The 23,734-nt window shown below is 47.8% G+C and overlaps 1 protein-coding gene across 1 annotated transcript in view; it reads left to right on the forward strand.

The window, feature by feature from the left end:
• NAV1 (neuron navigator 1) overlaps nt 1-16,921 on the forward strand; it is a 173,721-nt gene extending 156,800 nt beyond the window's left edge. Inside the window, 16 exon segments of the mRNA XM_032878246.1 lie at nt 2,879-3,000; nt 3,773-3,781; nt 6,461-6,657; nt 6,887-7,079; nt 7,173-7,341; nt 7,617-7,690; nt 7,692-7,715; nt 7,887-7,982; nt 8,219-8,378; nt 8,790-9,025; nt 10,169-10,323; nt 10,484-10,555; nt 11,025-11,221; nt 11,669-11,787; nt 13,957-14,154; nt 16,020-16,921. Of these exon segments, the coding sequence (XP_032734137.1) occupies nt 2,879-3,000; nt 3,773-3,781; nt 6,461-6,657; nt 6,887-7,079; nt 7,173-7,341; nt 7,617-7,690; nt 7,692-7,715; nt 7,887-7,982; nt 8,219-8,378; nt 8,790-9,025; nt 10,169-10,323; nt 10,484-10,555; nt 11,025-11,221; nt 11,669-11,787; nt 13,957-14,154; nt 16,020-16,115 (2,117 nt within the window). The 3' untranslated portion in view covers nt 16,116-16,921.
• Nucleotides 16,922-23,734: the final 6,813 nt, after the last annotated feature.

The raw sequence follows: 23,734 nt of genomic DNA on the forward strand, positions 1-23,734 counted from the left end.
GGGCTCTCTGCTCAGCAGGGAGCCTGCTTCCCCCTCTCTCTCTCTGCCTGCCTCTCTGCCTACTTGTGATCTCTCTCTGTCAAATAAATAAATAAAATCTTGAAAAATAAATAAATAAATAATAATAATAAAAGCAATACATATTCTGAGGAAAATGTGAATTAGGGGTTGATAAGCCATGGCCCATTGGCCAAATCTGCCTTACCACCTGTTTTGTTTTGTTTTGTTTTTTAAAGTTTTATTTATTTATTGGAGAGAGAAAGAGAGATAGAGGTGGGGGAGGGTCAGAGGTGGAGAGAAAGTCACAAGCAGACTCCGCGCTGAATGCAGAGCCAGATGCAGGGCTTGATCTCATGACCCTGAGATCATGACCTGAACTGAAATCAAGAGTCAGAAGCTTAACCAGACTGAGCCATCCAAGTGGCCCTCACCATCTGTTTTTTTAAATAAGGTTTTACTAGAGCACAGTCATACTCATTATTTACTTATTATTTATGGCTGCTTTAATGCAACAGCAGCATTGCTGACTAGGTATAACAGAGACCATGTGACTGCAAAGCCTGAAATATTTACTGTTTGGCCCTTTACAGTGACAGTGTGTCAGCCTCTGATGTGTAAACTATACAAAAGGGTACTGGTAAAATATAAAAATCCCTCTCCCTGAACCCCGCCCCCCCAAATCTCACTCCCCAGAGAAAACTGCTGTTAATAGTTTCTTGTGAATCTTTCCAAAAATAATTTTCTGCATATGCAAATATATGTGTGTGTGTGTGTGTTTTATACAAATAGAAATTTCTTTATTTCAAACAGCATGTTCTCCTGAGAGTTTTCCACACCTTTTTTTTCTTTAAAGATTTTATTTATTTATTTGACACACGCAGAGAGAAATCACAAGTAGGCAGAGAGGCAGGCAGAGAGAGAGGGGAAGCAGGCTCCCCGCCGAGCAGAGAGCCCGATGTGGGACTCGATCCCAGGACCCTGGGACCACTACCTGAGCGGAAGGCAGAGGCTTAACCCACTGAGCCACCCAGGTGCCCCACACCTTTAAAATAACTGGAATTACTCTATAGTATTATAAACTCGGTTTGATAATTTTTGAACGAAGTGTTGTCCATGAGCTTTGTGAGCGTTGGTGTTCTGGTTTTCCCAGCCATATGAAAGGAAGATTAGAGTTTGGTCTTCTTGGTCATGGAGAGAATGAGACAATAACCAGGAGCTACCCATATCTTCACTGAACAGCCCTTGTTTCTAGGAGGACAATGGCAAATAGCCCACCTCACTGGTCCCCTACCTCTAAATCTGGTTTCCCTCCACTTCCTCTTTCTGCATGTTAACACAGTAAGCTCTATGAAAAAAAGCAATCTTCTGACTTTGTCCTACAATTAGGCAAGACGCTGATATTGGAGGAGACTAGCCAAAAGGTACACAGGACTTCCCTGTATGTTTCTTTGTAATTTTATGTGAGTCTGTAATTATTTCAAAATAAAAAGGTTTTATAAATCTGATTTTATATTGGGGCGCCTGGGTTTTCTCAGTCGGTTAAGCATCCAACTCTTGATTTCGGCTCAGGTCATGATCTCAGGGTCCTGGGATTGTATCCTGAGTTGGACTTTGCATCCAGTGGGGATCCTGCCTGAGGATTTTCTCTCTCTCCCTCTCCCTCTGCCCTTCCCCTCACTGCTTGCTCTCGCTCGCTCTCTCTCTCTCAAAAAAGAAAAAAAAAAAAATCTGGGGCACCTGGATGGCTCAGTCGGTTAGGCGTCTGTCTTCGGCTCAGGTCATGATTCCAGGGTCGTGGGATCAAGTCCCACATCCAGATCCCTGCTCAGTGGAGAGCCTGCTTCTCCCTCTCCCCTCTGCCTGCCTCTCTGCCTATTTGTGCTCTTTCCCAATCTCTCTGTCAAATAAATAAATAAAATCTTTTTTTAAAAATCTGATTATAGTCTGCCTTTGCTCCAGAATCTTACTGCTCCTGCTCATTACCTACGGCACAAAACCAGATTTCCTTTAAAAGGCTTTCAGGGCTCTCCTGATCTGGCTTGAGCCTACCCTTCACTCTCACCCTCACCTCTTGGGGTATGCTCCTTGTACTGCTCCCATTCCAGTCTGCCCAAAGTTCCCCAGAGCAGAGCCAGAGCCCTGCACAGGGCCTTTTCATGTACTTTTCCTTTAGCCCAGATCGTCCTATCTGTTCTTTCAAGACTGAAACATCTCCTCCCTGGTTAATTCTTTCCTTCCCTATGCTGGAAAACTGGATCATCTTTTGTGCCATTCCAAACCTTCTCAGAGTGCTGAAAAGATTTTCGACCTGTCAGATGAGACAACAAAAGCTCATTCAGGTTAAATGCAGGACACATGGCTAGTTATACTTGGCCTTAGAGTACCAGGCACCCAAGTATTGCTGGGGAAAATAATGAAAAATGGTAGCTTGAGGGGTGCCTGGCTGGCTCAGTTGGTGGAATGTGTAGCTCATGATCTAGGGGGTGATGAGTCCCACACTGGGGGTAGAGTTTACTTTAAAAAAAAATGATAGGTTGATGTCTCCATCAAAGTATTGAGAGTCAGCTCTCATTAAGCCCTTCTCAGACCTATTCAGGCTAAGTTCATTAGTTTGTGTACTGCTGTTTATCCTATTAGACTGGAAGCTTCTTGAGAACAGCAGTCATTTCTTATTTTTTTACTGTTACCATTTTTTTAATGTTGAAATGTGATTGGCCCTCAATAAATGTTGAAAGAATGATCCAGAAAATGAATAATGTGGACGGAGGAGTTGTTGGTGCCCTTCTGCTCCGCCTTCTGCAGCTATGCTGGCCCTAAGTCCCACGTCTTCTTCAAATCTACCATGTGTATGTTCTTCCCACTTGTACTTGGCCCCTAGAACTCCGGATCAAGAGACAGAATTCTTCGGACAGCATCTCGAGCCTCAACAGCATCACCAGCCATTCCAGCATTGGAAGCAGCAAGGATGCTGATGCAAAAAAGAAGAAAAAAAAGAGCTGGGTAGGTAAAGTTTGGGGGGCAGGAACTATGTAGAGCCATGGTGGGTCACCTCCACTTCAGCATAGGGACCAGCTCCTTCCAGAATTAACCAAGATAGGGTGCCTTGGGATGAATACAAAGCCCCAGGCATCAGCTCGGAGCAAGTTCTGCTAAACTCACCTGTTATCCCCATCCTGCCCCACCTGTACTGAGGCCGTCCCTCCAACCCTGTGCACACCCACTTTCCTTGGGCTCCCCATGCCTTGGATTAGGTCAAATGTATTTGGCAACAGAAGGAATATCCAGAAGGGAACGTCCTGTCAAGCCCCTTGCCCACCCCTCCCCATTCCCTTTCTTTTTCTGAACAAAGCCGTTCATTCTAGATGCACCTGCAGGCCGTTTCTTGGAATTTTTTGGAGAGGTATTTGTGGAACTTTCCATATGACTTCAGAAGGAACCATTATATTACTGTTAATTAGTCCAAAGAGAGTACCCCCCCCCCATCGCCTCTCCCCCCAACGGCTGGCTCCCGATGGCCTGAAACTGACTTTGGATGGCCTTTTCTGAAGTTCTATAGACAGATCTAAAACACTTTTAGCCTCTGTGCTGCCTGTGGTAATGAGAGGATCCCAAAATGGAGACTTCTTGCTACTATGTCCCCTTGCCAATAAGACTGGCCCCCAAACCTTTGTATAGCCCAGATGGGTCCCAGCTATATGAAATGAGTGATTAAGTGTTGCTTCTTTTTTTTTTCCCTTCAAAATGCTGACTTCAAATCCCTATTTTTTTCCAGGTCTATGAGGTAAGAGACCCAGTTCCTCTCTCCTTGTTTTCTCTTTCCTTTTGCCATACCTTCCCCATTTCCAGAGCAACCCCCTCCCCCTGAAGAAAGAGTGGCCACTCATAAAACTAACCGTAACAACCACCCCAGAGTTCCTAACTCACTCCACTGCATGGTCCATCCGCGGCTGCCTCCACATGAGGACAGAGGAGTGGTCTGGTTGGGGGCCAAATGGAAAAGTTAAACAAAATTCTGATCTATTCCCTCCTGTCTTCCCCTTGTTACAAAATCAGCCTGTTGTAAAAGCAGTCACTTGGAGTTCCTCCTGTCCAGAAAATGAGCTTTCTGATTTTTTGTTGTTGTTCCTTCAAACCCTAGAATCCCCAAATGGAAGAGAATCACAGGACAAACAGTATTTTGACCACAGTCCCCAGAGGCCTGTGCAGTTAGGGTCTCGCCGGAAGATTTAGCTCTCTAGGAAGATGAACCAGAAATAGAAGAGGCTATTATCCAATCCAGGACACCCTCAAACCACCCAAAAACCCGAAGCCCTCTGAGCCTCCATGGAGTTTCCAAAGACATTTCAGGGATTAGAGTAGAGTCTCAGACAAGCAGAAAGTGAACCCCGAGTTTCCATTACAGACCAGACATCTGAGGTCCACTAACCTAGCCCAGCATTGCTCCAGGTGTTATGAAGGATGTGAAAAGTGGAGTTTGTAATCCAGGTGTTATGAAGGATGTGAAAAGTGGAGTTTGTAATCGGAACCATCCAGAAGCCTGCAGAATTTCTGGGGAGACAAAAACCAATATGGTACCTGTGAGACTGATGACAATCCAGAGGTGCCAAAATGCTTAATTCAGCCAGTGAGTGCTAGAGGAGCTCGTAGATGAAACTAATTACAGGAGGCCGGGGAGACCCCACAAGGGAGAGGAAAGCTAAACTGAGACGGGACTGTGCTAGAAGAGTGTGTGGAGATGCTCTCTGCAGGGACAAAGTCAGTGTAGCTGGAGCTCTAAGGAGAGTGGTCGCAGATAGGAAGGGTCTGTAATGCCAGGGTAATTATTTAAACTTGATTCTTTAGGTTGGCCTTTCCCAGCATGTGTTGGGTACAAGGCTACGCATGGCAATGCTCCTTAAAACAGGGATGCCATCATCAAATCTGAGAAGCCCTGCATTTCTACAGTGCACAACCAAGTAGGAATGTTCTGAAATGTCCCTCAGTAGAGTCTGTTTCATCTTGCTTGATTCACTGTTTCCCGAACTCAGGGAATCCTTCACCACATAACACCGGTGAACATCTGCAAACAGCTGTGCCTTGGGAACCCGGAACAACACAGAGAACACTGCTGTCTCTCCCTCAGCGTCTTTGTGATCTTACAGGATGTGTGCTTGGGGCAGATTGTGGTCATAGGATCTCTTGCTGTGCGCACACACACGCATGCACACGCACACACACTCTCTCTTTCTCTGTCTGTCTCATATACACCCACCTTCCGTGAGGCAGCAGTGCAGAGAAGACCACTGGGTTGAAAATTAGAAAGCATGAGTTCTAGTCCCAGGCCTGGACTGGAACTCTACAATTTTCAGCAAGTCAACTTTTCACCTTCCATGATACTCTATCTCCTGCACACACACACTAGCTAACTGCACCCATACCCTCTTTCTCCTGTCCCCATCGCAGCCAGATTGGTCCTCCTTTATGTCCTGCCTAGTAGACACCCCAACACACACCACTATCAGCTCTCCTCACTTACCTAACAGCCTTCCTGTGTTCCAGAAGAGACACTTGGAAAGAGTACCCTCCAGTTTTCCTTTCTTTTCTCTCACCGTCCCAAAGATGTGGATTGCTTTTGTCCCCTCCAGCCTTCGACCCCTCCTTTACTCTCTGTCTCTGGCTGCCGTTCCATATCTGTGTCCCTGTGTGTGTGTGCATGCTATATGGATGCATGAGAATGGGCGGGCCAGGACCTTGGTTTGCATCTCTAGCTCACAGCCCTAACATCCGAGCTCATCACCACAGGTCAAACAACCTACGGTCGCATTATAGCCTCCCAAGTATTCTGAGGAGATGCTGGGAAATAGTCCTTATTCTAGAATATGTGAGTGGGAACAGGAGAAAGCACTTGTGTCTGATTATTTTCACCATTCTGGGATGTGCTGAGCACAAGAGACACTAAAAAAAAAAAAACTTGATACCAGTCCCTTCCGTTGATTTCCACAGACTCATCTTGCCAGTTCCTGGTTAGTAGGTAAATAGGTAAATGGATTCTGATCGGATGAGCCATGGTCGGGGTGGGTCCTGAGACCCAAAGTGAGCAAGGCTCTAGACTGAGCAGTCATTGGTCTGCTGGAGAAGGTGGGATTGTATCATTGAGAGATTGGCCACCCTGTGACCTCTGGGGGCTTCTCTCTGCCCCCTTAGGGCCATAGTTCCCCCATGGGAGAGAGCAGACCCAAAAAGTTCCCGTAGACTACAGCAACGGCAAGCCAGAACAGTTCACTTTCTCTCAGCCCTAATTTCTAGGCAACTCTTCTGTCCATATTCCATGAATTGAGTGAAGCCTTAAGAAGGAGGCTTAATGACAGCAAGCAGATACCTTGCCCGTATACCTCTCCGTCTCAGAAGTCCCAAACCAGTGCTCCCCCAGTCCCCAGAGCGGAGCCCTGACATCTCTCCACTTGGATCTGCTTTTTTCTAGCTTCGAAGTTCCTTCAACAAAGCCTTCAGCATAAAAAAGGGACCCAAGTCCGCTTCCTCATACTCTGACATTGAGGAGATAGCCACCCCGGACTCCTCCGCCCCGTCGTCCCCTAAACTACAGCATGGCTCCACGGAAACCGCATCGCCCTCCATCAAGTCCTCCAACTCCTCCTCTGTGGGCGTAGATGTCACCGAGTAAGTGCTGTCTGCTGGCCACCCAACCTGGGACGAGGATGTGCCACTGGCTGGGGGTGGCAGTGTGGCTCTGGATGAACAACACCACGCTATAGATCTCTCCTGGGTCCTCTGAGACCTTCCCTCCCACTACTGATTATCTCTGAGACTAGCGACCAAGGGTCTTCGTGTGCCCCGGTAACTCTAGAGCTGCCCCATGCGGCCTGGCTTCACTCTCACTTTCTCCCAGGGCCCCCGCTCACCCGGGCCCCCACACTAGGCTGTTCCATGGCAACGAGGAGGAGGAGCCAGAGAAGAAGGAGGTGTCAGAACTGCGTTCCGAGCTGTGGGAGAAGGAGATGAAGCTTACAGACATCCGCTTGGAAGCCCTCAACTCCGCCCACCAGCTGGACCAGCTTCGGGAGACGATGCACAATATGCAGGTGTGTATCTGGGCGGAGAGCTGAGCAGAGGGAAGACCGGGCCCTGGGATTCGTCCAACTCTGCGGTCCCGCCCCCGTCTGTTCTCGCCGCAGCTGGAGGTGGACCTGCTGAAAGCCGAGAACGACCGGCTGAAGGTCGCCCCAGGCCCCTCTTCGGGCTCCACTCCAGGGCAGGTCCCCGGATCTTCTGCGTTAGCCTCCCCTCGCCGCTCCCTGGGCCTTGCCCTCACCCATTCCTCCAGCCCAAGTCTCACCGACACAGGTACCTGTTTGGGAGAAAAATAAGGGTGGCAGGAGGAAGAGGGTTTGGGTCCCTGGTACACCACTGTGCTCGCTCAGGGGACACCCCTCTCGCGTCACAGAGGTTAACAGTGGCTAAACCAAGTGCACCCCTCATGTCACAAGACACAGCATTGTTCTAATGGCTTTTTAGTTTCATCTTGGTAGTCAGTAGTCATTTGGAAGAGATGGTGACTAGAAGGTTCAGGAAAGCCTGTGGGTGCCCCTAAAGCCAATAGTTGTTTTCATTGCCGACAGACCTGTCACCCATGGATGGCATCAGCACCTGTGGTCCAAAGGAGGAAGTGACCCTTCGGGTGGTGGTACGGATGCCCCCCCCAGCACATCATCAAAGGGGTAAGGAACTTCTGGGAGCCTCGCAACACTATTATTTTTATCCAAGAACATCTGGGCTCTGAACAGCCCCAAAACCAGAATACCCCACCACTAAGGCTTTTTAGGACCAACACCCCTTTCTTGGAGGAACCACACTGAGGCTCACACACTTCTTTCTGCCTGGCCATGTAGGACTTGAAACAGCAGGAATTCTTCCTGGGCTGTAGCAAGGTCAGTGGAAAAGTGGACTGGAAGATGCTAGACGAAGCTGTTTTCCAAGTGTTCAAGGTAAAGGGATACATGTACCTCCCAAAGGTTGTTCATCCTTTCATGGGATATGGAGCCGTCCAGGCATTGGGATCTTGGGGATCTTTGATGCTTCCTGGAGAAATGCTAAGTAGGAAAAACGTGGTTTCTCCATCGACTTTTCTTTCCTCTGAAATCTGTGGCTTGTACCTCTGGATTTGCATCACCTTGGTGTTCCTCTCTATCTTTTTTTTTTTTTTCCCCTTCTTTTCTATCAGGACTACATTTCTAAGATGGACCCAGCCTCCACCCTGGGACTGAGCACCGAGTCCATCCATGGCTACAGCATCAGCCACGTGAAGCGGGTGTTGGACGCGGAGCCTCCAGACATGCCTCCCTGCCGCCGAGGTGTCAACAACATATCGGTCTCCCTCAAAGGTCAGTCTTTGTCTCTTGGGGTGCAGTGGTATGGGGTGAGGGAGGAGGAGGCACAACAGACAGTCCGTCACCCATTCATTCAACAAGGGCTTACTCAGAAGCTATGCTGTGCAGCTCACTGTACTTAAGTAAGGTGAGATGTACAAAGATGAGTAAGACCCAGTCCTAACTTCTGTTCCCAGGGCCATTTCATTGCCAGGGAAATTTCTAGAAAGCCTGGGTTTCTCATTCTACCCACACACCTGTAACTCCAAACACATCCCAAAAAATAAGATCTATGTTTTCAAAACCAGGAGTTAGAGGATTCCTATGGAACCACGGGGCACGTGGCCCTAGGTTCTTCCAGTGGGCACTTAGGGCCATGCTCAGGGCCCCGGTCGTGGCTCATCCTCTCTGGGGCTGGGGGTTCAGGTCTGAAGGAGAAGTGCGTGGACAGCCTGGTGTTCGAGACACTGGTCCCCAAGCCGATGATGCAGCACTACATAAGCCTTCTGCTCAAGCACCGGCGCCTCGTCCTCTCGGGCCCCAGCGGCACGGGCAAGACCTACCTGACCAACCGGCTGGCCGAGTACTTGGTGGAACGCTCCGGCCGCGAGGTCACCGAGGGCATCGTCAGCACCTTCAACATGCACCAGCAGTCTTGCAAGGTGGCTGCCTCCTGACACCCCCCAGCCCTGGCTCAGGCCTCAGCTACCCCAAGGCCTTCCCCAGGCCCCTTTCCACCCCTTCTGTTCCCTTTCCTCCCCTCCCCCTTGCATTTCCCTTTTCCAGTCCCTCCACTGCCCCCAGATTCTTTCCAGACTTTGCCTTTCCCTTCTTTCTCCACACTTCCCCTTGCCTCTGCTATATGCCTTTCCCTTATGCTGATCATTGACTGAACAACATTCTCGTTTCCAACTCGCTTTCTGCCGACCCTGAAAATCCCGTCCCTTCGTTCACTTCTTCCCTCTACCTTTCTTTTCAGTATTACTCTGACTTTAGGCTTTCAGGGGAGAAGAACTCAGAATTATTCGACAGACAAAGATCACAAGTAGGCAGAGAGGCAGGCAGAGAGAGAGGGAGAAGCAGGCTCCCTGCTGAGCAGAAAGCCTGATGGAGGGCCCAATCCCAGGACCCTGGGATCATGACCTGAGGTGAAGGCAGAGGCTTTGACCCACTGAGCCACCCAGGCGCCCCACATGTGACACATTCTGCTGTCCCCTGCCAAATCTGGATGTTTCTTGAGCACACCCTGGTGCTCTGGGGTTGCCCCAGTAGAGGGAGGCTTATCCGTTAGAGTGGTTCATAGTACCAGCCCAGTGAAAATCCCTTTAAGAAATAGGATATGGTCCCCGTCCTTCAGGGATTTAGGAGCCGCTGTTTTTAAGACCGTTCCCTTAGGGTGCCTGGGTAGCTCAGTCGGTTAAGCATCTGCCTTTGGCTCAGGTCATGATCCCAGGGTCCTGAGATCAAGCCCCGAATTGGGCTTCCTGCTCGGTGGGGAGTTTGCTTCTGCCTCTCCCTCTGGCTTATACTCCCTCTCACTCTCTCTCTGTCTCTCTCAAATAAATATATAAAATCTTAAAAAAACAAACAAACAAGAAACAGTTGCCTTAGAGCCTTTGGGACCACTATTTATCAGTCCACAGTAGTCTGGTTCTACAGTCCAATGTTCAGACGCATTGAACAGGAACCAGAGCCTCCAGGGGAATCTGGAACTAGCATAACCTTCCCCACAACCCTTCGTCCCAAGTGCTGGTCCAAGTACTCCCTGCTCCTGAGTGCTGACCCACTTCTTTCTTTTGTTTTAGGATCTGCAACTGTATCTCTCCAACCTGGCCAACCAGATAGACCGGGAAACAGGAATTGGGGACGTCCCGCTGGTGATCCTGCTGGATGACCTGAGTGAAGCGGGCTCCATCAGTGAGCTGGTCAATGGGGCCCTCACCTGCAAGTACCACAAATGGTGAGCCGGGGTGGGCTGGGGTCAGGACCCACTCCCCACAGTGGGGAGAAGGAGAGCCTGGTACAGTCCAACCCCTGAGCTTTCCACTGGGCGTACTGGGCGTATGTAGCAGAAAGCAAGGGTTAAGTCTAAGTAAACCTTTTTCCTCCTTCTTCCACAGTCCTTATATCATAGGTACCACGAATCAGCCTGTAAAAATGACACCTAATCACGGCTTGCACTTGAGCTTCAGGTAAGAACGGGGACTCTGGATAAACCTTCCAATGCTATCCAGGGTTCTGTAAACTAGTTAAATCCCAGGATCCAGCCAGAGGGGCAGTAGACAGCGGCAGGAAGGGGAACTAAGCAGGGCCTCTGGGCTGGGAAGAGAGAGCAGGGATATGTGCCATGTCAGTTAATAAGAGTGGGAGAGAACCTTCGAGAAGAAGAAAGAACTACAAAACTAAGAGAGCTGCAGCTCCGATGCTGTTAGTCACGTTCTTTGCCCTCGCCCCCCCTCCCCAATCCGGGTCAGTGCGGTCAGATGGCTATCTGAGGAGGGTCCCTGGTTTGAGAATCAGCTCTGCCTGCCCAGGGCTGCTGCCCTGACTTCCGTCAGCTCCACTATTACTTGAGAAGAAGCCCGGTGGGAATTAGCAGGAGGAGGGACACACTGGTAGGGGATGGGCCACATTGACCCCTCTCCCCACTCCTGGCTGCAGGATGCTGACCTTCTCCAACAACGTGGAGCCAGCCAATGGCTTCCTGGTTCGTTACCTGAGGAGGAAGCTGGTGGAGTCGGACAGCGACATCAATGCCAACAAGGAAGAACTGCTTCGGGTGCTCGACTGGGTGCCCAAGCTGTGGTACCATCTCCACACCTTCCTTGAGAAGCACAGCACCTCAGACTTCCTCATCGGTACTGGGGTGCAGCTTCCCCTTTGGGGTCAGAAGGTGGCTTTCCTCTCCTCCTTTCCCACCCAGTGGGATGTTCCCATTTCTTTCTGGAGTCTTCAGCGTGGAAAGGAGTGGCAAGCCCCGTGGCTTCAGACCCAGGGCTACTTAACTACGTACCAAGCATTCCCCTCACAGTGAGCACCATGATTTGGGCAAATCTCTTCAAAGAGCAGAAAGCTAACCCCGCGCCCTCATTTTTCCCACAATTAATGGGGAAAGGAAAGGAAAGCATTGAGGGAATTGGAAAACTTCCCCTTACTCCCACTGGTCCCAGGACAGCCCCACTCTAAATTTCCTTTCCTCCTTGGGTTATCAGACCCCTCTGCCTGGTATTAAGGAATAAAAGAGACAGATGACTGGGGAGAGCTGGGTGCTCAGCCATCTTACCGGCCCTGTCCTTTCCCCATAGGCCCTTGCTTCTTTCTGTCCTGCCCCATTGGCATTGAGGACTTCCGGACCTGGTTCATTGACCTGTGGAACAATTCTATCATTCCCTACCTACAGGAAGGAGCAAAGGACGGGATCAAGGTGAGCCCTACGCTCTGATTCCACTCAGTCCCCAAGGTCAGCCTGTCCCACTTAACAAAGCAGAAACATCTCTTCCATGTTAGAATGAGGCTACTAAGGGTTGTCAGGGTCTTTTGCTGAGAGGTCGAGTAAGGCCCAGTGTCCAGCCACCATTCAGCGAATGTCTACAGGATCACGGTTTCTAGGGCCTGTCTCCAGTCCTGGGCCTTCTGGTTCTGTGCCAAACACAGTCCTCTCTCTTAAGAATCAGAGCTGATAGAGAAATCATCGAGCTTAAAATTAAGTAAAACCCTATTACAGCCTTAGCTAATTACTAACTACTACTAAAAATCTTACTTTGACCAAGTTACATAATCTTTTTTTAATAGCCTTATATATAAGAACGGAGATAATAAAATGTGCTCTGCCTGAATCACTGGGTTGTTTTGAAGACATGATATATGTGAAAAGATTTTTAGAAGCTAGAATAAGAACTTATGCAAAAGAAAGATGTCATTTTATTAAAGCCTCCCTAATTGTTTTTTTTTTTTTATATAACCTGTGGATTAGGGCATAACAATCACTAGTGTCCATTCCAGCACTAGTGGACTACAGTGCAGTGGCTGGACCCTATCGGCCATGTATTTTCCATAAAAGTAATTTGTCATTGCAGCAGATATCTTGTGATGATGTGATAAGTTTCTAGAGATGCTATCTATCAGATGAGTGCCCTAAATCATTATTTCATTTAATTTTGATTATATTTATTTATTTATTTATTTGAGAGAGAAAGAGCATAAGCAGGGGAAGGGGCAGAGGGACAGGCACACTCCCTGCTGAGTGGGGAGCCCAGCCCAGGCCTGATCCAGTCCTAATACCCTGAGATCATCACCTGAGCCAAAATCAGACACATAACCAGCTGAGTCACCCAGGTGCCTCAAAGTTTGCATTCTTATTAACAGTTTTCCAACTTCAAAGTGTTTTTACACAGAGAACATCTGTTTTCAACAGAGTCAAAATTCTTTTAAAAGACGGGATTACTGGGGTGCCCGGCTGGCTCAGTTGGTAGAGTGTGCAGCTCTTGATCTTGGAGTCATGAGTTCAAGCCTCACGCTGGGCATGGAGCCTACTTAAAAAGAAAAAAGAAAAAAAGTTAAAAAAAATGATATGATTACTAAAGTGGAAGAATTTCCTACTAAAATTATGGGGGCATAAGACGAGTACATATTAAGTGTTTTTTACGGTTTTTGTTTTTGTTTTTGTTTTGGGGGTTTTTGTTTTTAGAGAGGGGAGTGATGGGGAGGGGCGGAAGAGAGTGAGAATCTTTTTTTTTTTTTCCCGGTTCTCTGCATCCTTTCAGAGATGCACGTTTATTGTTCACTTTTGAACATACACGTTGCAGGGAGGGGGCAGGTCCAGCCTGGGCGCCTGCTCCCCGATGCAGCATTTCTGGGCTCCTGGCGTCGGCCGAGGGGAGACCAGCTCTTCCTTCCGCACTGAGTAGCGGGAGGCTCCCTGAGTAAAGGCATTTCCTTAAGTGGGACGCATAGAGGTCTCAGCAGCAGTGCTGGGGCCTGGGGAGGTGCTGTGTCTGGAGAGCGAGAATCTTTTTTTTTTTTTTAATTTTTTTTTTTTTTTAATTTTTATTTGTCAGAGAGAGAGAGAGACCACAAGTAGGCTGAGAGGCAGGCAGAGGCAGAGGGAGAAGCAGGTTCCCTGCCGAGCAAGGAGCCGGACGTGGGACTCGATCCCAGGGTGCTGGGATCATGACCTGAGCCGAAGGCAGCCGCTTAACCAACTGAGCCACCCAGGCGTCCCTGGAGAGCGAGAATCTTAAGCAGGCTCTACACCCAGTACAGAGCCCAACATAGGGCTCGATCTCACAACCCTGAGATCATTACCTGAGCCAAAATCAAGAGTCTGATGCTTAACCCATCGAGCTACCCCGGTACCCCATTTACATGTTAAGTTTTTCACACGGCCTGCCAAGTTATCCTCCAGAATAGTTTTACCTGTTTATACCAACTTACTTCTTTTCTGGGGAAACTCAAAGGAGTTGAGTCTCAACTCATGGGGATGAGTCTCAGGGCTTTCCATTGGAGGAAATGCATATGGCCATCAGGAGACACTATGAGCAAGTCTCTATCTGTGGATCCCTCTGCCAGTAACCACATTTCCCCTTCTATCCAGGTCCACGGACAGAAAGCCGCTTGGGAGGACCCAGTAGAGTGGGTCCGGGACACTCTTCCCTGGCCATCAGCCCAACAAGACCAATCGAAGCTGTACCACCTGCCCCCTCCCACTGTGGGCCCTCATAGCATTGCCTCACCTCCCGAGGATAGGACGGTCAAAGACAGCACCCCAAGTTCTCTGGACTCAGACCCTCTGGTAAGTAGAAGCCATTCTAACGTGAAAGTAAGAGTATTATGGAACTGAACTTTTTTCCTTAAGATTTTATTTATTTATTTGAAGAGCATGTGCGTGTGTGTACATGAGCTGGGGAAGGAGCAGAGGGAGAGGGACAAGTAGGCTCTGCACTGCACTGCAGAGCTTGATCCCACGATCCCAAGATCATCACCTGAGCCAAAATCAAGAGTCAGATGCTCAACTGACTGAGCCACCCAGGTGCCCCTGGAATTGAACTTTTCATGCATACCCTGATGGAGGCTTGAGGGTTTCAGCAAGGCTAGGACTAGAATGAGGTCAGCGAGGAGCTCAGCCATCAGAATCTTGGGTTATGAAGCTCATAGGCCTACAGCCTAGCCTAAGCTAAATAATAATGCTTGCTAGCAAGATGCAAGCTCGTAGAGATCCATGTCTCAGGCAGATCCCAGTTAGGACTATTAACCAAAAAAGAGAGCAGTGGGACACATATACACTCTGTCACTACCTCTCCCCATACATTGGTATTATCCTGAGGATGGCTTCAGTTCAGTGGATTTCACGAACCACTGTGAAAAGTAGTCTGAGACAAGGGACCCGTTGGGTGCAAATATTTGCAAGGCTTGTAACCAAAAGAGGATTGGTACCTAGAATATATAAGACTTCCTATAAAATTTCCAGCTGGAAGAATGGACAAAGGATATGGATAGGCATTTGACTAGAGGAAGGCAAATGGCCAATAAAAGTATAAAAAGAGGGGCCCCTGGGTGGCTCAGTGGGTTAAGCCTCTGCCTTCGGCTCAGGTCATGATCTGAGAAGGTCCTGGGATCGAGCCCCGCAGAGAGCCTGCTTCCCCCTTCTCTCTCTGCCTGCTTCTCTGCCTACTTGTGATCTCTGTCAAATAAATAAATAAAATCTCTAAATATATATGTATATAAAAAGATCCTTAGCTTCCCTAATAATCATAGAAATGCAACATCAAAACAAGGAGAAAACCGTTTCCCATTGGCAGAAATAGTGTGTCTGGAAGCACAGACTTCACACTCGGCTGATGGGAGCGTTTGTTAGCAAAGCCCTTTCGAAAGAGAACTTGGCAGCTTGTGTTAAAATGTAACATGCCCCACTCCTGTGACCTTGCAGTTTGACGAGGCAAATAAGAAATTCTTCTACTTTAGTCATAATACATTTTAGATTTTGACTTTGTTAAAAACAGGTGCTACCTGTGTAAAAAAAAAAAAAAAAAGCCATTAAAATGGAAGACTGTTAACAGGCACGTAAATAGAAAGGTGAAGAGTGGATTCAGGAGAGAACCAGCCAGGTGTGCGGAGCTGAAATGGAGGGTGACAGTCTTGAAGAAACATGGGAGTGGGAGAGAGGTGAAGAGTGCAGGAGGAAGGAGGTGAATGCACCATAGTGTTTAGACCTGACCCGAAGCACTAGGCTGTGTGTTGGGGGCGCAGGACTGGCTCGTGAGAACACTGAGTCTGTTCGGTTATGATCTATTTGGAAGAAGTTGACACACACAGGTGTTCTTACGGCCGCTTTGCACATCCCTCCCGGTATTGACCCGTATGTCCAGGCCTTCTGTCTTCTCCTGCGTGTGAACGCCTTGGAGGCAGAGGCTGCCTTGTTTGGACATCGTATCGACGAGACACTCTCCAGCAGCACGTGCCCATGCTTACAGACGGGGTTGAAGTAACCCTGGTTGCCTTTTCTTGAGCCAGTGAGCCACCTGTAAACCCTCTGGGCCCTTCATCACTTCCAAACGAGAACCTTCCAGACCCATGATCTAGATGGCTTTATGTTTCCCTTCTGTGGGCAAGGACCCTGAGTCCCGACTCTCACGAATGCATCCTTTTGCCCCTCTTTAGATGGCCATGCTGCTGAAACTTCAAGAAGCCGCCAGTTACATTGAGTCTCCAGATCGAGAAACCATCCTGGACCCAAACCTCCAGGCCACGCTTTGAGGGTCTAGCGTCACTGTCACCCCAGAGAGCAGAATGCTGGCATCAGCGACGTTCTCTCCTCCTCTCCCCTCTCTTCTTCCAGAGCACTGGTTCTCCGGCCCAAGAGAACAGGAGGGGGAGGAGGAGGAAAGGAAGAGGGCAGGTTCTTGGTGCTGCACCTTGATTGAGAACTTCCTAGTAAGGACTGGTGGGGTGGAGCTTGGAAACTTGTGTCCCCTAGATACATTTACTGGCCTCCTCTCATGACTTTGGGGAAAAGATGATTCTGGGTCTTTTTTCCTTGATTTCGTGTCTCAATTACGGACTCCTAGGCTTTCTGGGGAGGGGTTCAGAAGACATCAGAAAATCCTGCAGCAGTTCCTAAGTGATTCTCATGAACAGCTCTGGGAGAGACAGCCCTGTGTGGGGACATCTAAGGGAGGCGGAAGCTCCCCAGAATTTCTCGCAGACCCTTCTGAGTTCCGTCACCACTGCCAATAACTCTTTCCCCCAGAGATCTGGCTGGAGCCCAGAAAAAGCAGCATGTGGTTTAAAAAATGTTTAAATCAATCTGTAAAAGATATTTAAAAAAAAAAAAAAGAAAGAAAAAGAAAACATGACGCTGGAGAGAGGAAGCAGTTGCCAAGGTAGAGAGCGTGCTACCCATCCCTGGATGATGTAGGGGACCACGACCAGATGGCTGCCTATCTTGGAAGTCACCAAACCACAACAATAGCATTCCAGCCTTCAGAGAAAGACTGCTAGCTCTGTCTTATACCCTCTAATTTAACATGCATGAGAGTCAATAAACCCTACTTTCTTTTTTATTTTTGCTTTTTGTTTTGTTTCTTTTTCCCCCTCCCACCTGCCTATTTATTTTCCTTTTCCTTCGTTCTTCCTTCCTTCCTTTCTTTCTTTCTTTCTTTCTTTCTTTCTTTTTCCCCCCATTTCCTCTCATGTCCACAAAATGCTTGGGTTGCTTTTACTGGGGCTAGTTTGGCTTTTCCAAGTGGGTTTTCTTCAGAGAATCTGATACCATCTAATTGGCACTAACTAGATGCCTGCCGTACCACTATCTTTGGCATCCTTGGGACTTACAGGAGACCGGAAGCATTGATTCAGACAAAAGTTAGTAGAAGAACCTTGACTTCGCTATTGAGAGAGCACACGTTCTGCCTGGGAGCTCAGCTGCCAGCCTCCAGCCTGAGAGTGTATCCCCTCATGCTGATAGAAGATCTACTCTGAACTCCACACAGGACTGGAGGAAAACCAGGAACCTGGGAATATTCCTTTGTGTTGTGGCCTTTTGGGCCCCTCACTGCGCTATTCTGATGGCGGCCACTCTGCTCGACTGAATCCAAAATCTGGAACTGGCATTTACTGTTTGTTCTTGACAAGTAAATATTCACTTCTAGGAGACCAGACATCCATAGGAAATACTCACAATCAGAATGTAAGTTTCAAGGAATTTGATTTGGTGGCAAAGATGTGCCTTCTAAAGGGATCCACCTTCACCAGAAGTTGCCCCGAAGGCCCGGCAGTCTGTATGCCTTTACGCAGCAAACTCTGAGTACTTATTGTCTACCAGTCGCCAGGTTTAAAAAAAAAAAAAAAAAAAAAAGGCAAGACTTGAGCCGTTGTGTTCACAGTCTAGTAGGAAATCTTAATCTCCATTAAGTGCACATCCCCTGCTTATCTAGACCCTCAGGATCATCTAAGAAATGTAGCCAAAACCCAAGGTGCCATCTAGAAAGAAGCCTTTGATTAGATGTCTAATACAGGAGGGGCAGAAGATCTGGGATCCATTAGATGGACCCTGAAGGACTATGGAACCTTGCTTATCTCAAGTGGACACGTCCTTTTCCTGGCATTTCTGGAAGCCACTGTGGGATGAGATCCAGCCTGAACTGCCTGGCGAGGATGTAGTTTCAGGGCTCTGCAGATCAAAGACACAGGGTGAGCCCGGGCCCAAGTGTGCATTCTTCAGATTCCCATGTAGCACAAGACCTTATCTGAATCTACAGGCGTACTCACCTGGACTGTTGTGTCCCACCCAACCAAGGAGTACGTGCATCTGACTCTTCGTATCAGAATCTTTCCATTTAGGTCCAACAGATGGTTCAGGTTGCTCCCCAAGGAAGCTTCTGCCTTTGCCTGGTTGCTTTCAGGGATGACAGGGCGCCCTATGCTGGAGACTTTTTACTGCTTTTGCTGCTAAGTCCATGAGCTGTGAAGATCCCCAACCAACTCAGCTGTAAAATATGCAATTCCGTGGTGGGAAGAGGCTGTTTGTTCAAGGATGGTGCTCATATCACTGCCTTAAGGTCTCTGCTCTGCAGAGTGAGGAGGCCTCAGAGCTGGGTGTTCTCACGTGGATGGAAGGGAAGACCGGGATGGGCCTACTTTGGACCGAGGCCTCTTCTGAACCCTGTCCTTAGCTCCAGTCCCATGGCAAGGCTCAGACTTTCAATGCCATCTTGATTGGGTGGTTGAGCCCTTAACTCTCTACTTTCTGGTGCTGCCCAGCCAGTGCCTTCTATCATGGATGTTACTGGCTACTTGAGAAAAAGGAACGAGGGGAACCCCTTCCTCCATTCCAACTGCCTCAGACCTCCAAACGGATTCTTGGCTCCGTAGAAACCATGGATACCACCATGAATTTTACTTGGATCCTCAGAAGGTTGATTCTGGAGGCCTCTCGTGTTATGAATTTTACTCTCTATTTCTGGGACCCACCACCCTCTACTCTGAGTTGACTGCTGCATTTAGCCCAGGTCTCTAGTTGCTGTCCTCCAAAAAGTGTGTTCCCATCTAAAGAAGTGGCACTGCATCCTCAGCTTTCCCTCTGGAGCCTGGGACCCTGTTTACAGTCGCACACTTGGACCCCGCATCGTGGGGATGTGTTGTCTCACCAAGGAATCATGCTTATGTGGCAACTGCAGAAGGTTGAGCCTCCTCATGGTGCTATAACCCCTTGGGGTGCTCATGCAGACTTCTCTAAAGCAGAAAACCTGAGCTCCCCCTCACTGCCCTAGAATTAATGGCAAGAGCAAATCCACAGCATTCTCTCCTACCTACGCATCTGCTTCTTAGTTGAGACTACTGGGATCCCTCCGAAAATGAAAATCGGGTCCCGCAGCTAAATTATCAGCCCCCGGGCACCTTCAGAAGAACCCAGCCTATGTAGGACTGGGATGTGTGCTCTCCCCTTCCTCTCCAGACCCTCAACTCCATTTCTCACCAAAGTGGGCTAGCAGACGACATGGTTCAGTACCCAACATCAACTTCTGGGGAGAGCCACGACTCCAGGAGAGGTCCCTACGCAGACTCCCTCTCATTTCTGGATGAAGACGACCAACACATTTTGTCCAGTGTATGTGTTTCTCAATCCCTGCCTAGGCATTAAAAATAAAATACTAGGTAATTGGAGGCTAATACGGGACTTGATGTCTTTGTGTGTCTCTCCCTCTCTCTCTCTCTAAGAGCACTTTGCTGTTGCTGTTTCCCAACTGAGGCTTCAGAATATTTTTTAAAGATCTATGCTTTGTGGCAGCTCTACGGTGCTTATCTCTGTCTTTGTGTGAATCCTTCTACCAACATCTTTTTCGTGTAGTCTCACCATTGGGAAGCTAGAGGCTAACAGGAAACAAAGATTTGCTGTCTGTGGACAGACCCCACAATGAAGTCCTTATTGATTGGCATGCTACATTTTAGTCTTGAATTACCAGTCCTCTAACTAATCTATTCATACTCCTTAAGGATTTCAGAAGAAATGGTGGGTTTTTGTTTTTGATTTTTTTTTTCTTCATTTCATTTTTGGCTCTTTGGTTTTCCTGGTTTGCAAGACTCCCAATGGACCTAATCTCACCACGTCTCCACTCCTAGCTCTCTGACCATGAGGGTCACACTATTCAGAGGAACATTCCCTTCCAGTCTCGGAGGGAACTCGTTCCTGTAGGTTTCCAAAAGAGTAGGAAGAAAACAACCTGATCTTTCTCCCAAACACCTCACATCATTGCCTGTGAGGACACCTATATACAGAAACCCTGCTTAGAAGGTGAAATTTGCCAGACTGGGTGGGACTTGGTCCTACAAACCCGCATTAGGAGACCTACAGGAGACTCTTAAGGATTCTTGATTGCAGGGTGTTTAGGAAAGGAGGCTGTTCTTGTCCTAATCGCAGGTCTAACACAGGGTTCAAGTGTTAAATTAATCCACATCACCAAATGTAACTCCTCAGCATTCTTTTTTTTTTTTTCTTTTTCTTTGACCTTAGCTAAGCTGATGCTAATAAGCAGACTATAAGTCAACCCCACTGATGGGATGAAATGTGTTTTTCCAGAGGGTTTACTAATGGATATACTAATTCAATGCTGGTACACTCTTGTGATGAGGAACTACTAGCAAGTTCTGGCTACTAGTGGTTCATGGCTCCACTAGAGAAGCCATAAGTAATAAAATGGTCTTACGGACACTGTGTTCCCAAAGGCCAACGCCTGAAGATACTGCCCTTTATACTTGAATCAGCTTTATATATTCTTGAGTCCTCAACCAACCTGATCAGGGATATATGGGGCCACCAGCTGGGCTCTCCCCATTGCTGAGGATCCATGTGTGTGTGTGGGTGTGTGCTCAGCCCAGTCCTGGAGGCAAGCGCTGCCAGCCAGAGACTGGGAAACTGGAGTAAGCTGGAAGATGAGGACCCTGGTAGAAATATGGAGGCTGCACAGAGAGCATTAGAGTTGAAAATTAAGCCTATGTATCCTGGATCCTCCCAGTTTGATGTTCTGGCTATTTTTCTCTGAATGATTATGTCACGGAGAATTTTCTATCGACAAGAGTGGTCATGGAAGTAAGTGGACCTTTGGTCCCTTGATTAAACTCTTTCATTTCTTAGAATACTGGTTTTCAATCTATGTTTCCAGCCAGCAGCAGCAGCAGCAGCAACATCTGGGAACTTGTTAAAAATGAAATTCTCAGGCCCCCATCTCAGACCTACTAAATCAGAAACTAGGGAGAGGGCCCAGCCATTTGTGTTTTAACAAACCCTCTTGGTAATTCTGATGCACGCTTCAGTGTGAAAGTCACCTTTTTTTTTTTTTTTTAAGGGAAAGGCAAGTAACAGAGTCCCCACACTGAGGGGCTTTAGGACTAAAAAATAAGAAGGTCCTAAAAAATAAGAAGGTTACAGTTCGAGGCTTTACATTAATTTCAAAGTTATCTTTCCCATGCTTCCTTATGTTTCTGTTTTTCCTTTTATTTAACACAGAAAGAAAAGGTGCATGTGCCTTTGGGCAGACGTGAGGGGGAATGCTGGCATCTCTTCAAGTTGAACACAATCTTTGGAGAACTATCTCCTGCCTCTGAAATTTTTCCTTGGGAAACGAAAGGGCGGTAGCAGAAGAAAGCAGTTGGAGGTCTCTTCCAGACCGCTCTTCTGCTGGATTGCATCTACTCCGAGCATTTTCCTGATTATATAATAGGATGAGAAAAGTCAGAAAATCTCATTTGTATTTCCATGGCAACTTGTGCTCTTAGCAACATCCCCCCTCCTGTAGTTGAGTTCTAAAGGGCACTGCTGGGTCTGAGAAACCTGGCCAGAACCTCCTTCCCCAAGGCTGCTGGGGGACTCCAGTACCCCCTTGAAGGCCCCATCTCTGTGCTCTGCTTGGCTCACAGGAGGGACTGAAGCACAAGAAAGATGCAGAACAGGGGCAGCTAAACCCCTGGGCTCATCCTTTCCCTTCCCCATGCCAGGCCTAGGGTACAGAATGACTCAGCCACAGTGACAGAATAAAATCCTTTTTTAAGGATTTTATTTTTTTTAAAGAAAAAAAAAATCTGAGAGGAGCTTCTTATCTTTCCAGATTCACAGATTCTAGCTGATGGGGCCATGGGGTAGATGAGGCTGTGGACAACTGCTTTTGTTTCAAGTTTGTCAGTTTTCCCTGCCAGGGAGCTTATGGGTAAAAGACAAAGTTGTGTGCTAGTACTAGGTCCCTTGAAATCTAGGACCAAGCATCTGGGAAGGAACTAAGGCTGGAAGAAGGCAAGTGTAAAACAAATTGCACTGAAGTCACCTCTTCGGTCCCCCCCAAAGGCTGATGACAGGCCTTTGGTCATCTCCTGTGGGCTCTTCCTGCTTCCCTGCCATTCCCCGGAGACTGAAGATGTTGGATAATAAGCCAAGAGCTCCCATATCCCTGCCAGTGTCTGGGCTACTGCTGTGCAGAGCCTCCCACTTAATGGCTTTTGTTACTGTTGTTTTTTGTGTTGTCTTTTTTAACCGAACAATCCTTTTTTAAAATGAATTCCAACCCCTACTAGATTCCTTTCCTTCCCTTGCCCACCCACCCCCATCCTGTTATAGGCAGCACTGTTTATGTGGATGGACTCTGTGTTTCTCAAATGCATGGCAATCCTCAGGTGGAAAGTGGGCAGGAATTTTTGCACCAGGTTTGGGTTTTTTTTTTTTTTTTAATTTATTGGACATAAAGCTCCAAACCAGGATATATGTGTGTCTATGTGTTTATGTTTTTTTTCTCATTTGACCCTCTCTTTCAGTCTACCCCCTTTTATATCTAATGTAGAGAAAGCAAATTTGAATCTGGAAAGCAAACCGTTGTATATAGTTGCGGTAACAATCATGAAGAGAGCTGAGCTGTCCCCCCAGTAATTTGTTTTAAGTTAACAAATTGGTTGAAAATTAAATCCATGCCAGGCCAGCTGAAGAGGCCTTCCTCCATCACTGCCAGAGGCCCCTCTCCTCTGGGCCCTCTGTTCCATCAGGCATGTCTCCTCCCAGCAAGATTCATCTGTTTGATGCCATTTGCGTTTCAATAAAGTTATCTCCTGTATTGTCCACTGGTTCTCTCTAGTTCCCTCTCTGTCTGGTTTCTGTCTCCATTTATCTTGTGGCCCATTCCTTGATCTGCAAGGTGAGACTGCTTGTGGTCATTTGCTTAACCAAGGGGTAAACCTCATCTGCCTGGAAATGTCTGATCCTCAATCCTAAGCAGGAGCTCTGAAACCCTTTGGTTGGGGAAAACGGGGAGCAGGGGTTCCCTACTTGCACACTGTGGACATAGCATCCTTCAGCAAACCAAAATTCAGAGCTCTTGAGTTCTCCATCCACTCCACAGTTTGAAAATCTACCACCCTCTGGACTTTCCTGTTCTCTTCCAGGGGTAAAAGTGAATTTAACCCAGGAAAAAAGGAGCTGCTCTAATGGAACAAGGAAAGAAGGAAAAGAAGTCCTACTATTCCCTACTGTGGAATTTCAAGGTCCAAGAAGCAATCTTTTTCCTATGAAATTGTGGTAACACAACCCACCTGTCCTCTAACATGGGAAATGACAAATATGTTTAGAGCTGTCCTCAAAGCAAGGAATCAATTTTTAGGAAGAATACTCAGATGAAGTGACAACCCCAGATCACTACCAATTTAGCAGTTGTAGTCTTAGAACTAGGCTAGGAATTGCCATCTGGTTTCCTCTGCCACTTGGGAATGAGAGTCAGAGTTCCTAGAAACCATTTTAAGGCACTTAACCTGAACAGCTTGCTAAAAATTACCTGTTCCTCTTGCTCTAGAGCCTCCCACTCCACCAACATGCCATTCTGTCCCTCTGCCACTACATGCTT

The sequence above is a fragment of the Lontra canadensis genome, unplaced genomic scaffold, assembly GCF_010015895.1.
Source record: "Lontra canadensis isolate GAN:19392208 unplaced genomic scaffold, GSC_riverotter_1.0 scaffold63, whole genome shotgun sequence".
In the NCBI taxonomy this organism is placed as follows: domain Eukaryota; kingdom Metazoa; phylum Chordata; class Mammalia; order Carnivora; family Mustelidae; genus Lontra; species Lontra canadensis.